Genomic DNA, 17,804 nt, shown 5'->3' on the forward strand with positions numbered 1-17,804 from the left:
GGCAGATTTTCATTAAATTTTTTTTTCTGAATCCATTGTGTGTGGGCATTCATTGAGATCTTGAACCACAATGAATTTGAGGCAGAACGTAAAATGAGAATAAATAAATGAAGATTTAGCATTTAACAGTTTTACCCCTTCTAAAATTTTGTTTGCCCTTCTTTTATAAGGTGTAGAAGAGTTTGCTATTCTAATTGTCCTTAATGTCAACAACCAACAGATGACATCTAACAAACAGAAACCCAGAAAACATCTGTAACATTCAGATACACCAAAAAAGTAAATTCTGTGTTGTATGCTCCTCAAGTAGAATCAGGCTTTTAACTTGGAAGGGACCTTTGTAGCCATATGTTTCCTTCCTTTGTAAGATGTGAAACCAAGTACAAATGCTTTGCTCCTCATTATCACAAAATTTAAGTTTTTTGAGTTTTCAGTTCTAAAATAAATTTGAAATTATTAGTTAAATATTTTGGGCTAACTTATCTTTCCTCAGCTTTGTAAGTTAAGAAACCTTAGATTACTTTTTTAAGTGTAAACATAACTCCCCATGTCTGTTGATAAAAACAGAAACCCTGAAGAGGATTAAACTGTTCTCATCCTTTTGTCAGGGAACTGGGAATTGAAGCTGGAGTGACTGCAGCTACTTATACACCTGGTGCATTGCATCCTCACTTGGCCCATTATCACGCACCTCCTCGACTTCATCACTTACAATTAGGAGCTCTTCCTTTAATGGTAAAATGGAAAATTTTCAAAATTTTGACATGTTCTAAAAGTTCATTTTCTAAATATTTTATTGGAAATATTTTACTATATTAGTTATAGGTGTTTTAATAGAATTTGAGAGTAATCTTGTTAGCTATAAATAGTGCTATAAAAAGGTATTAGATGTATTAAAATCTATGTGTATAATTTGCATCATAAAATGTACTCTTAATGTACAAAATGACAGAAAAGTGTGGGATTTTTTTATATACCAAGGCACTCTTAATCCACTGTCAGGAGAATACTGTGCTTCAGTTATTTTGCCATAAGTGGTAATAGATCCATTCTGATGCAGTCGTACGTTTCTTTTTTCTCTCTTCTTTTTTTTTTTTTTTTTTTTTTTGTTTTTCATCAGAGTCTCAATCTGTCACCTAGGCTGGAGTACAGTAGTATGATCTCAGCTCACTGCAACCTCCACCTCCTGGGTTCAAGTGATTGTCCTGCCTCAGCCTCCCAAGTAGCTGGGATTACAGGCACATGCCAGTATGCCTGGCTAATTTTTGTATTTTTAATAGAGATGGGGTTTCACCATTTGTCCAGGCTGGTCTCAAACTCCTGACCTCAAGTCATCTGCCCACCACGGCCTCCCAAAGTGCTGGGATTACAGGCTTGAGCCAGGGCACCCAGCCTGATTTTCTAATCTGCAGAAAGATTATACTAATTCTTTACATCTGATTTAAGCAGGTTCAGATTTTGTAAAGTAAGTGCTAAAGAACAAGTTCAACAAAACATACATTGCGTTTGCTATTTGTATTACATACTTGTTATATAAGTGGTACAGAAAAGGGAATAGTTTTGTGGTGTTGTGGGTAGAGGCACTGCAGGGAAGCTTTCAGAGAAGCTTTCTGGTACATGTGACTTCTAAGCAGACTGGATTTTGGAATGGTGCTCTTGCAGAGGTTACAGCATGTAAAGTTGTAGCAAATAGCACAAGCACTGGGAACTGCAAGTAAGCTGGTATTTCTCATTTTAGGAGTGAGGTCAGGCAGCAGTGAGAAATAAAACTGTTCTACCAAGAAATTGGAACTCAGAAACCATTGAAGGGGAAATGTCCTGATCAGATTTATGATTTTAGAGTCATTTAATCAGATTATAGTTAGATCACCTCCTCAGTTATGTGGAAAAATAGATTTAAATGTGGGAAACCAGGTAGGACATTATAGTAGAAGAAGGTAAATATTGATGAATGCCTGAATGAAAGCAATCGTAGTTGGCGTAAAAATGATGAGACACATTTGAGAGATATTCAGGGTTTGGGTGAAGGGGCTAGGTGAATTAGGTCTTGGATGTACTAAATCTAAATCAAAGTTGAACGTCCAATAGGAAGTTAAGCTTATGGTCTGGATTTCCAAAGATATTTGGGTTAAAGATATGATTTGATCTCTCAGTATATGGAGGTAATGAATCCATGGAAGAGGATTACGTTTTCAGGAAAAATGTGCAGAGTGACAAGAGAGTGAAAAAACCTTAGAGAAGGACAATACTGTATTTAAATGATAATACTATGCCTCGCACAAAGGATTCTGAGAACTGGCTTGAAAAGTTGAGAAACAAAGTTAAAATAATATCAGAAAGTACAGTACCCTTGAAATATCAGAAAGTAAAGTACCCTTGAACAATGTGGAGGTTGGGGTGCTGACCCTCCTCACAGTTGAAAATCAGAGTATAACTTTTGAGTTCCTAAAACCTTAACTACTAATAGTCTATTGTTGATTGGAAGCCTTACTGCTAAAATAAACAGTTGATCAACACATATTTTGTATGTTATACGTACTTGATAATCTACAATAGATAGTGATAGTTTACAATAAAGTAGAGAAAAAATGTTAAGAAAATTATAAGGAGGGGAAAATATATTTACTGTTCGTTAAGTGAAAGTGGATCATTATAAAGGTCTCCATCCTCATTGTCTTCATGCATTTGGCGTTAGAATGGTTATTGGTCTTTTCTGTCAGAATGGTTCAGTAATGGTAAGTGATGTAGATGGGGCACCACTTAGGTTACTCACGGTAAGGAAGTGAAAACATGGAGACAGTGAATATAGACTTCTTGCTTTATAAGCTTGGCTGTGAAGGGAAAGTGAAGGAAAGCCCTGTTTGGTTGACAATAATTCCAGGATTAGTAGAGAATTTAGGTTTGGAGAAACTTAAGGTATTTTTAGGTTTAAGACAGAAAACCATTAGAGAGGAATTGTTTGAAGATATTGAAGGGAGGCTTGGTGGGGAGTAGTTAATTAAGCATGACCCAGGGTGAACAGGTGAAGGTAGGAGCAGGTGGTAAGGATTGAGTTTGAATAGGAGAAAAGCTTATCCATAAAGGCTGGAGGAATGAGACTAGGGAGGAGAGGCTTTTCAGGGTAAGTGAAGATTTAGACAATTTGGGATGCAGGAGTTCCTTTCTGATTTCTTTGGAGATGTTTAGGAGGCCGGGTTATCTGCTGAGTAGTAATGATCTTGGTTATAAGAGAAGTTGTAAATAATTTAAGTAATACACTATTGAAGGTTAAAAGTTATTGCTTACTTATTTTAAATTGTTTTCCACATACGAAGTGTCTGTTAAAGCTATAAATTCTGCTTAAAGTATGTTGTGATTCATTGTAGGCTAATTAAAAAGTAGTGTTGGAGATTTATTTTTAAAGATGGAAGAATGGTGCTGTATCTCAGAATTGCCCTTTCCTAATACTCTCAATATGCATGGCAGTTACGATCTATACAGTTGCTGCAAACACTGAGTTAGCAAATATGGAACCCTTGCAAGCCTCTGTTCACAACTAATCAGTGTATAACCTTTTTTTGTGCCTGTTTCTGCTTAAAGACAACTTTAAAAAATATTGTAGAATCGTTAACATTGAACTTATAGCCAACAACACTGTAACTCATACCTGAATGAAACGTATTCTCTCCATAAGGTGTATCACAGCCTTCTTTGCTTTGGAACACTAGACAGCGCTTCAGCTTTATGCTTGGGTGCCATTTTAAACAACACAGTTACCAACAAAATGTACAAAACTGAAAAACATGGCACTAAACAGACTGCAAACAAGACACTGGTTTATAGTAGGAGCTCAAATACGGCAGAGCCCTGTTCTACCTCAGCTGAGAACAGAGTTGCATGTTGGGCAACTCCAATTTTTTGCCTCCGGGCATATCCACAAATGACTCTGAAAGCACAAGTATTGATTATGGGGTTACAAGTAAATTTTAGCCTGTGGGTCAGTTGACACATACATAATCCATAAATAATGAAGATTGACTATACCTAACAAAAAATTAGAAAACAGTGTTAAAACTTTCCCTAATACAATCAAGCAAAAAAGGCATAGGATACTTTGGCTGTTAGGAAGCTTAACAGAAGTGAAGTAAAAAACTTACCTTGAAGTGAAATTTTGTTGGAAAATTGTGTACATTTTTTGTTGTTGTTTTAACAAAGCTCTCTGAAATTGACAGGATCTTAAGACAATTTTACTCTTTTCAAGTTTGAGCTACTAAGAGCATCAGGCTTAAGTTTGGGCATTTTGGAGAGTTTGGTTATACTTTAAGTTTATAAACCTGTTACAGAATGCTTAGTTGGAGTTATGTATTCTTATTGAAGTTGAATTTTATGCACAGTCGAATTGAAAACATTGAAGGTCGTGAATTATTCAATGTTAACAGTAAATCACAAGTCTATTCTTAATTGATTTAGCCTATCTCTTCTGTTGAAATAGGTTCCTGATATGGCAGGTTATCCTCACATCCGTTACATTTCATCAGGGTTGGATGGAACATCATTCAGAGGTCCTTTCAGGGGCAATTTTGAGGTATGTAATAAAATAAATGAATATGTTTGTTGTAGTATCTTTAATACAGAGAGAGGATATATACTCTATTATACACAATTGTGTAGGACTGCTACAGTGACTGGGAATCACAAGGCAGTAAAATATGTGATTTTCTGATGTTGCTTCTGGGAGTTACAGAAATATTTGTAAGTAATATTAATCTTAGGGTCAAAAGTTACCCAAGTATTTAAAGATGAGTCAATGAAAATAATATAGAAGAATATAAAAATGTATTAATATAAATGTCAGGTAAATAACTATGCCATTAAATGTGATAGGGAACCTAATGTTTTTGACTCAGCTAAATTTTTAGAGAAATTGGTAGAGAAAAAAAAACCTAAGTAATTCCCTTTGTAGCTAAATGTCTTGTTTGAATTTTCAGGAAGAACAAATCATTCGAATGTGATTTAAAGTTTGATTGTGGGTTTTTTTGTTTGTTGTTTGTTTGGTTTTTTTTTAGATGGAGTCTTGCTCTGTCACCCAGACTGAAGTGCAGTTGCTCAATCTCAGCTCACTGCAACCTCTGCCTTCTGGGTTCAAGCAATTCTCCTGCCTCAGCCTCCTGAGTGGCTGGGATTACAGGTGCCTGCTATCACAGCCGGCTAATTTTTGTATTTTTAGTAGAGACAGGGTTTCGCCATGTTGGCCAGGCTGCTCTCGAACTCCTGACGGCAAGTGATCCACCCACCTTGGCCTCCCAAAGTACTGGGATTACAGGTGCAAGCCACTGCACCCGGCCCCTGTTGTGTTTTTTTAATGTCAGTTTGGAAGTTGGAGTCAGTGTGACTTAGAACTATTGTTGATTTGGTTCCTTAATTTACTAGAATGATTTCATCTTCTCCATGCATACATACATACTGACTCATGTAGTACCATGTGGTAACATTGTTGTAATTTATAAAGACAACTTTTGCTGTACCATTTCAGTTGACTGAGGAAAACATTATAAACAACCATTTGCCTTACTGTGTATGAGAAACATTAAGCCAGGCATGGTGGCTCACACCTGCAATCTCAGCACTTTGGGAGGCCGATGTGGGAGGGTCACTTGAAGCCAGGAGTTTGAGACCAGCCTGGACAACATATAAACTTTTATATATATACTTATATATAAGTATATAAATAACCAGTTGTCATATGTAAGTTTTTTTGAACACCGTATTTATATTGCAAGTTTCTAAGTATGGAAATTTATTTCTCTTACAATGTTGACAATACTGTTCAAGGAATAATCATCTTGGCTTTTACCACTCACTATTCTTCACTTTCAGGAACTGATTCATTTGGAAGAAAGATTAGGAAATGTCAATCGTGGAGCATCCCAGGGGACAATTGAAAGATGTACATATCCACATAAATATAAGAAGGTAAGAATTTATTCAGTGAAGCTTCTAGAGTGTTACTGAAATGCATAAATGTGATATATGCCGCCTTTGAATTTGTGGATTCTAGCAATGACATTTTTATTGAAGTAATACAAACATATTGTTTAAAAATTTTGGAAAGTATAAAAAATATATACTCTGCAGTTTCTTACTCTGCAGACCCTAGTCCTTCTTCCCAGAAGTGAAATCATAGTTAAGGATTTAGATATTCTTCCAGATACTTTTTAGCATTTTCTAATAATGTACATATGTATATATATTTTTTGTCTACTTAAAAAAAGGAGATGGTAACCACATAGTTTGCAGATTGCCTTTCATGCCATATCAGCTCCCACAGATCATCCTTATTATTTTTAATAGCTTATACAGAATTCCATCATTTGGCAGTACTGTAATTTTTTTAACTAGCAGTTTATTTTGATGGACATTTTATTGATGTGTATTTCTTCTACTCTACCCTCAGTTGCTTGTATAGCATTGTTACGGAGTAGACGTGTTAAATACGTGCCTTAAAGCAAACAGTGCTGAATACCAACAGTCCCCAACCTTTTTGGCACCAGGGACCAGTTTCCATGGAAGACAATTTTTCGTGGATAGGTGGCAGAGGGGATAGTTTCAGAATGAAACTATTCCACCTCAGATCATCAGGCATTAGATTCTCCTAAAGAGCACACAACCTATATCCCTCACATGCGCAGTTTACAACAGGTTGTAAGAGAATCTAACACTGCCGCTGATCTGACAGGATGCAGAGCTCCTGCAGTGATGCTTGCTCACCTGCCACTCACCTCCTGCTGTGCACCCGGGTACTGGTTTGCAGCCCAGGGGTTGGAGACTCTTTTATACTATGTAGAGAATAATCATAAAGTGTGAAAATTACTATTCTTTGTATTTTTCATCTGTTTTCAAAGAGTATTGAGGTATTACCAGTACATTCAAGTCTTCAACTGTCCAAGCTAAATACTGTAACTAATGTTAATTTAAATGGATGTTATTTGAAACATTCACTAGTAAAATAAAACTTATTTATCTATGCTCATGGTAGGATAAAAATAGAGTTTATTTTGTTTATCATTCTCATTGTGGATTAAAAGTAATAGCTTTCGAGTGAATGAGTTTCTGTTAAATTTTATTTTGCTTTTGATCCCAATTATTAGAGGGTCTTAAAAATATACTTAATTGATGATAGTCACTTAATTCATCCATTTATTTATGACAGTCTTACCTGGGAAAAAAGTGCGGGTGAATATGTGGTTTTGTTTTGTTTTGTTTTTCAAATAAACACAGACTTTACTCAGTTGTTCAATAATGTCATCTCTACTAATAAGGTAACAACTGATTGGTTCTCACAGAGGAAACTGCACTGCAAACAAGATGGGGAAGAAGGGACTGAGGAAGACACAGAGGAAAAATGTACTATCTGTTTGTCTATTTTAGAGGAAGGTGAAGATGTGAGGTAACTAGAAATTAATTATCTAAAATCCATTGTCAAAACTGTACATGGGATTTTATTTGAAAAGTAAATTACACCTGGCATGATGGCTCACACCTGTAATCCCAGCACTTTTTGAGGCCAAGGCCAGAGGCTCTCTTGAGACCAGGAGTTCGAGGCCAACCTGGGCAACATAACAAGACTCTGTTTCTACAAAAAAGAAAAATAGTACAATTATTTGCATGTGATGGTGTGCACCTGCAGTCCGAGCTACTCAGGAGGCTAAGGCAGGAGGATGACTCAAGCCTAGGAGTTTGAGGCTGCAGTTGAGCTTTGAGCACACCACACTGCACTCCAGCTTGGGCAATAGAGTGAGACCCTGTCTCTGAAAAAAAGGATAAAAGTAAACTGGAAACCAAATAAAGATTATTCTTGGCATATACTGTTACCAGTCTCTCCATAAGAGCCCTTAGTATACAATATTAAGTATATATAACAATTATTCCATGAAAACAATATTACTCACCTTTAATCAGTTGTGTACTGGTAGAACTGGCTTCATCTAGTGAGTGAAACAATAAAAGATTAAAGTCTCTATGTTACCAATGTGGGAGTGGGAAATGTACTGCCTATTTTAGGGCCACACAAGGTTTGGCCAGGGAAATTTTGTAGTCAAAATTGTCTTCTGTAAATCTTGCAGAAATGAGAATTTGAGAGGTTTTGGAGGTCCTAGAAAGTTATAATGTGTTCTTCAAAACTTGAAATGGATCCAGATTAGCCTTATGCGGTTTGTTTTACAGCATCTTTTTTTTTTTTCTTTTCTGGGAGATGGTCTCTTCCTGTTGCCCAGGCTGGAGTGCAAGGGAGCAATCTCAGCTCACTGCAACCTCCACCTCCTGAGCTGAAGCGATCCACCTGCCTCAGCCTGCCAAAGTGCTGGGATTACAGGCATAAGCCACAGCACTCGGCTATAGCGTCTTTTATAAACTGGTTTTGTCCTAAAATTTCCTCTAAACTAGTAGGACTATTCCCTTCTTGCAACTTTGTTTAGAAAATGTTAGTATGTTAACCCTAATATTAATTTTAGGCATTTTATTTGTATAATCACTTAAGTAATTGTTTTCTTCCTGTTCTTTTTTTTTTAATGTTAACATAATGCCATATGAAACAGCTTCTATATCATATATAACAGAACCATGTAGTAATATTATTGCCCTAATTTATAAGGATAATTTTGTCATACCTCTTCAGTTGGCTGAGAAAAAAATTATTGTCTACCATATGACAAGGTTATTTGCACATGGTATTTCTAATGAAGGTTTATAAATTTGGAACTTAATGCTTTTACAGTATTGACAATACTGTTCAAGGAATAATTGAGAAACTGTTTAAAGCTACTATTTTAAGAAGATATTAGGAAGTCTGAAAAGTGTATAAAAACTCTTTAACGGTGGCTAGAAGTGGAAATGGACACAAGTCAGTAACTTTTATCCCACTTTTAACACTCAGAATTAATGTTACCCTATCTTGCTTGGAGGCTTTATTTCTCAATTTCTGATTGGTAATTTGGCATGATGTAAACAAACTAAAATCATTACATCTCCTTTTAACCTACCTGTTAAACAGTAGCACAGTATTAAGTATATATAACAATTATTCCATGAAAACAATATTACTCACTTTTAATCAGTTATGTACTTAAGTTTATGTATAAAGATTATACTAAGACATTTCTTAGTGAGGAAATTGTGGTTACTATATATTTGCCACATGAATTCTAATGTTTTTGAGAGAGAATTAAATGAGGTAATAAGTATATATTTGAGATAATATGTATTTTTAAAGGGCATTACAAATGCAGTGATGATTTGATATTTAAAAATATATTTGCAATATTATGTGACAGGTAACATACTACTAACTCCAGGGCATTGGCATCTCCTGTACCAAAATAAAACTGGAATAATTGCCAGTGTAATTTGTGTTCCTACAATTTTTAAGATTTTGTATAATATGATCCTGTAGCTTTGAAAGTTAATTATCTTGATCATTTATATATTATATTGCCCAGAGTGCTAATGTAATCTGTATCTTTTATAGAAGAGAAAGATGCTTAGTAACTTCAAAACATTATTGAATTATTACATATATAATTTGTTTACCATGTGCAATTATCATAAAATTAATTTTTGCTTTTTGTTTTCTTGCCAATAATAGACGTCTTCCATGTATGCACCTTTTCCACCAAGTGTGTGTTGACCAGTGGTTGATTACCAATAAGAAGTGCCCCATATGCAGAGTGGACATTGAGGCCCAGCTCCCAAGTGAAAGTTGACACCATGTTTCAGAACTCTTGCCCTCCCTCTCATTCCCATCCTTTCTGGTACTGCAGTCAACCAAAGATGGCATGACTTACCTGCGCAGATTTGGAAGCATTGAACTTAGAGTGCTGGCTCTGCTATATGGTACAACTAATGCTAGACCTACAGTTTATGTATACAGTTGATTTTCATGTATTTATAAAAGCTTTTTTTTCTAGATTTGACATTTTTCTGTATCATTTTACTGTATTTTTGCATGGTTCCTTGTATTGCATTTCTTTGCACATATTATGGGCTTGTGACCCTAAACTTGCAGGCAAGATTAGCTGCTTTAGTAAGTAGAATTTTGTGGTCTTTTTGTTTTTTACATAGTACCAAGCCTAGATAATTATGAATTTTTTATCCATTACTAACCTTTAATTTAATCAATCATGTACTTTAGTTTAATGTATAAAGATCCTCTAGAAAATGATAATATTGTGTATTAAGACATTCCTTAATTAGGACAAAATGGCTGCTGTATATTTACTATATGGAGTTCTGAGTTAAATACCATCCTTAATACTGGGAACAGAATACAACCCATATTAAATCAGATGCAGGTGGTAGTCACATCACCAGAGTGATCAGTATAAATTTTCTTGGTGTATCCTTTTCCTTTCAACACAGTGCAGATAAGAGTTGAATATTGATATCATACATTTAGACTGCTGTTCTGATTGCATTTATCTTTTTCCTACATCATTTAGAATTTTATTTCCCTGATTCAGTTTTTGCTGCTGTGAAACAGCTCTGATGAACACTAAATATTAATTTCAATTAGCTAGATTGTACATACTTGCAGATTTAACAAAATTTTAGGGAAATTAAAAAAGACATGTAGAATTTGTTGTCTTCTGCTAAGCACGAAAAGTTAAGATATCTGCTTACACTGATTTTGTAGACACATTAAGGCAAGATTTGGAATTTAAGTCATTGGCAGGTATCTGTGCATTCATAGAATTTCTAAAGGTCCCAGGATCACTTTTAAGGGATTTTTATTAGTTTAAAGATAAATAAAGTCAGCTGAATCTACATGTCTCTTGTTTTATTTCTCTCTAAACTTGAAAACAGTAAATCTGCAGATACTGTGAGGCACAAATTATACTGTCAACCTACTGTTGCTATGGTTATATACTCCCACTTCATACATTACCAAGAGTCGATCACTGATTTAAAATTTTTAATTTCTATAGTTAAGATTTACTGCATAATATAGAATATAAAGTTAAGTTAACATACTAACATTTCTCCTTTGGAGGAAGTTTTAATCTACTTCAGGATGCATATTATTATCAAGATACTTTCATATACAGGATAGCCTAATTTTATTTGTTTAAATATGCTTAATATGCCCCAGATTGCAAATGCATCCAGTCAGTAATATCACTGTCTGTATGTGGAGGACATGTTCCCATGGATCATATGTGAAGATGTCAATAAGCTTGCATTAAGCCACCTGCTTTGTAAGTGGATTGATTAATAAATAACTTATATTTCTATTGTCTTTGTGTTTCATAATTAGTTTTTATAAAAACAGTTTACATTAAACATCTTGGAATTCAAAAATAGTGATCTCACTCAAATTGACATTTGCATAATTTGACATTTATGTTTGTTCAGTTATGACTACTTGCCCTTTTCTTCATATTAGTAAATGTTACACTGTCATAGTTGTCGTTGTTAACATGCTTCAACATAGTATGTGTGTAGATGGACGATGGATTTAAAGAGCATACCTTACGATTAAACCGAGGTTATAGAAGGTCAGGGGAGAGTGAAGGACTGAGTGACCTATGGCTGCCATCTTACTGGGGAAAAGAGCAAGTAGCCTGTCTTCCTTTAAGTAAGTAGCCTGTAATGGATGTAGTACTTTGCCACTGGAATACCCCGGGTCTGTGCCAAGGGATTGAAGAAGTGTAAGATGGGAGAACTGTATGTCATGGAGTCCTCTTGATGTTCCCCCGAATACAAGTAAAGCACAGGTGGATTTCTCTATTTTTTGAATATTACATCAGATTTAGATGCACGACTACCTGTTGACTTGTTTTATAATTGCTACTGATTTTTTTAATGTAGGCAAAGCTTCGTTACTTTGAAATTTATTTAATAAAAGTGTGACATAAACCTGAATTGTTAATATAGGAGCTTATTAAGCTACTGCCATTAGTTACCGGAAAATGTGATAAGTAATGAAGAAAGTAAGGAAGAAAATGACTTTGAACATTTTGACTTTTTGTGCTTTGTTTTGGTGTCTTCCAGATCCTGCTGCATCTTATATGTCAAAATGGACATTTCAGTGATAGCTGTCCAAATACATAAAAACTAAAATTCTTTTGTCAGCAAGTCTTTATTTTTATTGTTGTTAACATGCAAGTGATAAACTGATAATTTGAAACTTTTTTCTTACTCCAGTGACTTTATTTTAGCTGCTAGCACACTTCAGCATTTGAACCATAACAGCTAACTTAGAGAAAACTACTTCTGTTTTAAAAGCTGTTATTTATTCATTCCTGTAATCCCAGCACTTTGGGAGGCTGAGGTGGGTGGATCACGAGGTCAGGAGATCAAGACCATCCTAGCTAACATGGTGAAACCCCGTCTCTACTAAAAATACAAAAAATTAGCTGGTCATGTGGCGGGTGCCTGTAGTCCCATCTACTCTGGAGGCTGAGGCAGGAGAATGGCATGAACCTGGGAGGTGGAGCTTGCAGTGAGCTGAGATGGCACCACTGCACTCTAGCCTGGGCAACAGAGTGAGACTCATCTCAAAAAAACAAAAAACTGTTACTTGTAACTAGTTGAATCACTAAAATTAAAATATAAGCTCTTGAGGACATTTTGTTACTAGTGTTTCATAAATGGGAATAGTTTAAATCTGTAGAAAATACATCCTGGTTTCTAACTTCCAGAACCTCTGGGAACACAGTATATGTGTGTCACACACACACATATATATATATATACACACACACACACACTGTGTTATGTATATTTGTTGGTGGTGTTTTTGAGACAAAGTCTCCATCTGTTGCCTAGACTGGAGTGCAGTGGTGCGATCTCAGTTCACTGAAACCTCCACCTCCTGAGTTCAAGTAATTCTCGTGCCTCAGCCTCCAGAGTAGCTGGGATCACAGATGTGTGCCACCACATCACCGTGGCTGGCCAGTATATATGTATATATTTTTTTATTGAAAACTTCACGTGTCACAATATTGAATATGTCATTTTCTCTCAGTCATAGATATTAAGAATTATATACAATGCTGGGGGTGGTGACTCACACCTGTAATCCCAGCACTTTGGGAGAGTGAGGCAGGTGGATCACTCGAGGACAGGAGTTTGAGCCTAGCCTGGCCAAACCCCATTTCTACTAAAAAAAATAAATTAGCTGGGCATGATGGTGCATGCCTGTAGTCCCAGCTACTTGGAAAGCTGAGGCAGGAGAATTGCTTCAACCTGGGAGGCAGAGGTTGCAGTGAGCTGAGATTGCACCATCGCACTCAGTTTTGGTGACAGAGCAAGACTCCGTCTCTCAAAAAACTAGTCTCTCCCCAAAGCTTTATCTGTTGTTATGCAATAGTTTTCACTTTGTAACCCCAAAACTTAGTGGTTTACACATCAAACATCTCAGTTTCTGTGGATCAGGCACTCAGGAACAGTCTAGTTTTGCATTTCTACTTCTGGGTCTCTCATGAAGTTATAATCAAGGTCAAGGTGACTGTTGGGGCTGCAGTCATATATATATATATATATATTTTTTTTTTTTTGATACAGTCTCACCCTGTCACCCAGACTGGAGTGCAGTGACACGATCTCAGCTCACTGCACTCTCCGCCTCCCAGGTTCAAGGCATTCTCCCTCAGCCTCCCAAGTAGCTGGGATTACGGGTACACGCCACCTCACCTAGCTACTTTTTGTATTTTTAATAGAGATGGTGTTTCACTATGTTGGCCAGGCTGGTCTAGAACTCCTGATCTCAGATGATCCGCCCACCTTGGCCTCCCAAAGTGCTGGGAGTACAGGTGTGAGCCACTGCACCTGGTTGCTCTTTTTTTTTTTTTAACCTTTTTAAAATCCACCCTTCTGCACACTGTTGGATTACAGTCATCTGAAGGCATCACTGGGTCTGGACAATCCATTTCTAAGATTGCTGAGTCCCCAGGCTGTTGACAGGCAGCCTCAGTTCCTCAGTGGCTACTGAGAGAGTTCACTTCTTTGCTACAGGAGCCTCTCCAGAGAGCTGCTGGAATGTCTTTACAACAGGGTAACTTGTTTTATCCAGAACTAATGATCCCAGAGAAAGCCAGGAGGAAGCCACATGCCACTTTTAGACCTAGTCTCAGAAGTTACACTTTGTCCTTTCTGCCACATTCTATTTGTTAGAAATGAGAGTCACTAAGGGCAGGCTGTACTCAAGGTGGTGAACTACGTTCCACCATTTGAAGAAAGGTATAGCCAAGGATTTGTGTACAAATTCTGAAAACATTCTTATTCCATATGTCAAGACCCACCTTCAAACATGTAAACTTCTGTGGGCAAAAATTCTTTTTTTTTGAGTGCAGGGGTGCAATCTCAGCTCACTGCAACCTCTGTCTCCCAGGTTCAAGCGATTCTCCTGTCTCAGCCTCCAGAGTAGCTGGGATTACTCATGCCTGCCACCATACCCGGCTAATTTTTTTTTTTATTTTTTAGTAAAGATGGAGTTTCACCATGTTGGCCAGGCTGGTCTCGAACTCCTGACCTCAAGTGATTGTGGCAAACATTCTATCAGAATGGCCTCCGTGCTTCCTAAGGCTTTCAATTACATCTCATCCATAATTCAGCACCAGATGATTTCTTGTGCCTGCAGGAGATAACCAAATGCCAAAACATCTCCTTGAAATGACGAAGGCAACTCGAATTTCCCATGTGAAAAATCTACCAGGGTAACATTAGTGAGAATTCAGTTTACAAATGATCAGAAATCACAGATACTGTGCTGTTTTCTTAAACTGTGATTCCCCCTGTGACACCAAGATGATAAGACTATTCCAGCAAACAAAAAGCTGATTTGGTGCAAGGACAGAGAATACCCCCAGGTAAGTGTATTTGTTAACCTGTTTTGTAACAAACCATCCCCAAATTGAGTGGTTTATAAAACACATTTATTTGTTCACAGTTGCATGATTTGGGCAGTGCGGGGCAGGCATAGCTCATCTTTCACTGTGGTATGACGTTTTCCTTGTGTGGCTACATTCAGCTGCAAGTTCTACTGAGACAGGGTGTCCACGTGGCCTCACCTTGTATATGTGAGCCGTTAGCTGGGGCGGTTAGGACAGGTGATAATGCACTGGGCATTTCTCTCAATGTCATCTCTAGAAAGGAATAGCTTAGGTCTCTTTATGGTGGTGACGCAGGACTCCGAGGGAGAAATAAACTGCTTTGAAGACCCAATCCCGTTACCAGAACAGCATCTCTTCTATCACATTCTGTTGGTTAAAGCAAATAATAAGGCTAGCCCAAATTTAGAGAGAGAAAATAGATTACACCTGTTCACAGAAGACACAGAAAAAAAAATAAATAAATAAAAATGGCACACTTTAATCCACCACAGTGAGGTAAAACAAGTCTCACCCCTACAATATCTAGTACAAGCTTTCTGAACACATTTACTTTTCCCCCCAAACCAAAGCTTTGCATATAGAGAAGCCCATGTGGCAAAATGATTTATGTTCTCAGAGGAATCAGCAGTGAAGGAACTTTCGGTTTCCCAGGGTGCTTTTTTTTTTGAGACGGAGTCTCTCACTCTGTCACCCAAGCTGGAGTGCAGATCTTGGCTCACTGCAAGCTCCACCTCCCGGGTTCACGCCATTCTCCTGCCTCAGCCTCCTGAGGCTGACCTCGCCTGGCTAATTTTTTTTTTTTTTTTTTTTTTTTTTTTTGTCTTTTTAGTAGAGACGGGGTTTCACCATGTTAGCCAGGATAGTCTCAATCTCCTGACCTGGTGATCCGTCTGTCTCGGCCTCCCAAAGTGTTGGGATTACAGGCGTGAGCCACCAAGCCCGGCCTGATTTTTTTTTTTTTTTTTTGAGAGGGAGTCTCACTCTGTCTCTCAGGCTGGAGTGCAGTGGCGTGATCTTGGCTCACTGCAACCTTCGCCACCCAGGTTGAAGCAATTCTCCTGCCTCAGCCTCCCAAGTAGCTGGGACTACAAGCACGTGCCACCATGCCCGGCTTTTTTTTTTTTTTTTTTTTTGTATTTTTAGTAGAGACGGGGTTTCATGGTGTTAGCCAGGATGGTCTTGATCTCCTGACCTGACAATTGACCCGCCTTGGCCTTCCAAAGTGCTAGGATTACAGGCCTGATCCACCATGCCCGGCCTCCCAGGGTGATATTTGAAAAAAAGAAATACATGGATGGGCCGGGCATGGTTGCTCATTGCAGCGCTTTGGGAGGCTGAGGCAGGAGGATCACTTGAGTTCCTGAGTTCGGGATAAGCCTAGGCAACATAATGAGACCTCCATCTGTACAAAGCATTTAAAAATCAGCCGGCTGTGGTAGCGCATGCCTGTAGTCCCAGCTACTTGGGTGACTGAGGTAGGAGGATCACTTGAGCCCAGGGGATTTAGGCTGCAGTGAGCCATGATCACACCACTGCATTCCAGCCTAGGTGACAGAGGGAAACCCTGTCTCAAAACAACAACAAGAAGAAGTTTGTGTGTAAGGTTTTAGGTTAGTTGCAGTGAGAAGTACAAAACGAAATACTATCTTCATTTTTAACACCTGTAATCTCAGCACTGGGAGGCCAAAGCAGGAGGATCTCTTGAGCTCTGGAGTTTGAGACCAACCTGGCAACATAGCAAGACCTCATCTCTACAAATAAAAAAATTAGCTCGGCGAGGTGGCTCACTCCGGTAGTCCTAGATCCTCAGGAGGCTGAGGTGGGAGAATCACCTGAGCCTGGCTGGTCAAGGCTTCAGTGAGCCATGATTGCACCATTGCACTCCAACCTGGCCAACAGCGCAAGATGCCTTCTCAAAAAAAAAAAAAAAAAAAAAAAAGATAAAACATGGTAATATAAATTCAATTACTCCATTTTGACGATGTCAAGTCAGTTAATAAAAGCACTATACTCAGCCTAGGCAACACAGTGAGACCCTGTATCTACAAAAAATTTTAACAATTAGCTGGAAGTGGTGGCATATGCCTGTAGTCCCAGATACTCAGGAGGCTGAGGCAGGAGAATGGCGTGAGACCAGGAGTTCGAGGCTGCAGTGAGCCGTGATGGCACCACTGCACTCCAGCCTGAGCAATGGAGCAAGACCCTGACTTAAAAAAATAAAATAAGAAAGCACTTTACCATTCATAACATTTGTTTACAAAGCCGTATGAGTAAGCAAGGTCACTTTTATGGTTGTATCTTTTGATCACATATCAACATAAAGCAAAAATATTTTACAACTTCAGTGCACTAAAACATCTATTTTTCTTTTCCAAGACGTTTCCATAGGATACCTAGTTTTTAGTTAGAGGATGATTATGGATAGGCTAACATCTTTTCACATAGTAGCTACAATTATTCCTGTTAGGTAATAGGGATTGAGGCAATTTAGGAATGTAACTTTACATAAGGCTTGTTCAACCACACTGATTATTCGTACCCAAGTAACAGAACCATTTAAGAATGATGGGAAAGTTTGGTCAAATATTTATTTATTTATTTATTTATTTATTTATTTATTTATTTATTTTTGAGACAGAGTCTCACTCTGTTGCCCAGGGTGGAATGCAGTGGCGTGATCTCGGCTCACTGCAACCTCTGCCTCCCAGGTTCAAGTGATTCTCCTGCCTCAGCGTCCTGAGTAGCTGGGATTATAGGTCTGTACCACCACGTCCAGCTAATTTTTGTATTTTTAATAGAGATGGGTTTTTACCATGTTAGCCAGGCTGATCTTGAACTCCTGACCTCAAGTGATTCATCCGCCTCGGCCTCCCAAAGTGCTGGGATTACAGGTGTAAGCCACTGCGCCCGGCCCTTTTTCTGACTTTTTAATGATGG

At 37.8% G+C, this 17,804-nt stretch overlaps 1 protein-coding gene across 10 annotated transcripts in view; it reads left to right on the plus strand.

The window, feature by feature from the left end:
- Nucleotides 1-11,269, plus strand: part of RNF111 (ring finger protein 111) — a 169,222-nt gene extending 157,953 nt beyond the window's left edge. For 7 of the 10 annotated variants that reach the window (XM_038010033.2, XM_008016433.3, XM_038010034.2 and 4 more), the window contains 5 exons: nt 609-735; nt 4,472-4,564; nt 5,857-5,952; nt 7,299-7,426; nt 9,620-11,269. In XM_038010033.2, the coding sequence (XP_037865961.2) occupies nt 609-735; nt 4,472-4,564; nt 5,857-5,952; nt 7,299-7,426; nt 9,620-9,737 (562 nt within the window). In that variant the 3' untranslated portion in view covers nt 9,738-11,269. The remainder of the gene's footprint in view (nt 1-608; nt 736-4,471; nt 4,565-5,856; nt 5,953-7,298; nt 7,427-9,619) is intronic. The other 3 variants (XM_008016435.3, XM_008016438.3, XM_008016439.3) reach the window with 1 other exon arrangement.
- Nucleotides 11,270-17,804: the final 6,535 nt, after the last annotated feature.

This window comes from Chlorocebus sabaeus, chromosome 26, assembly GCF_047675955.1.
Source record: "Chlorocebus sabaeus isolate Y175 chromosome 26, mChlSab1.0.hap1, whole genome shotgun sequence".
Lineage (NCBI taxonomy): Eukaryota > Metazoa > Chordata > Mammalia > Primates > Cercopithecidae > Chlorocebus > Chlorocebus sabaeus.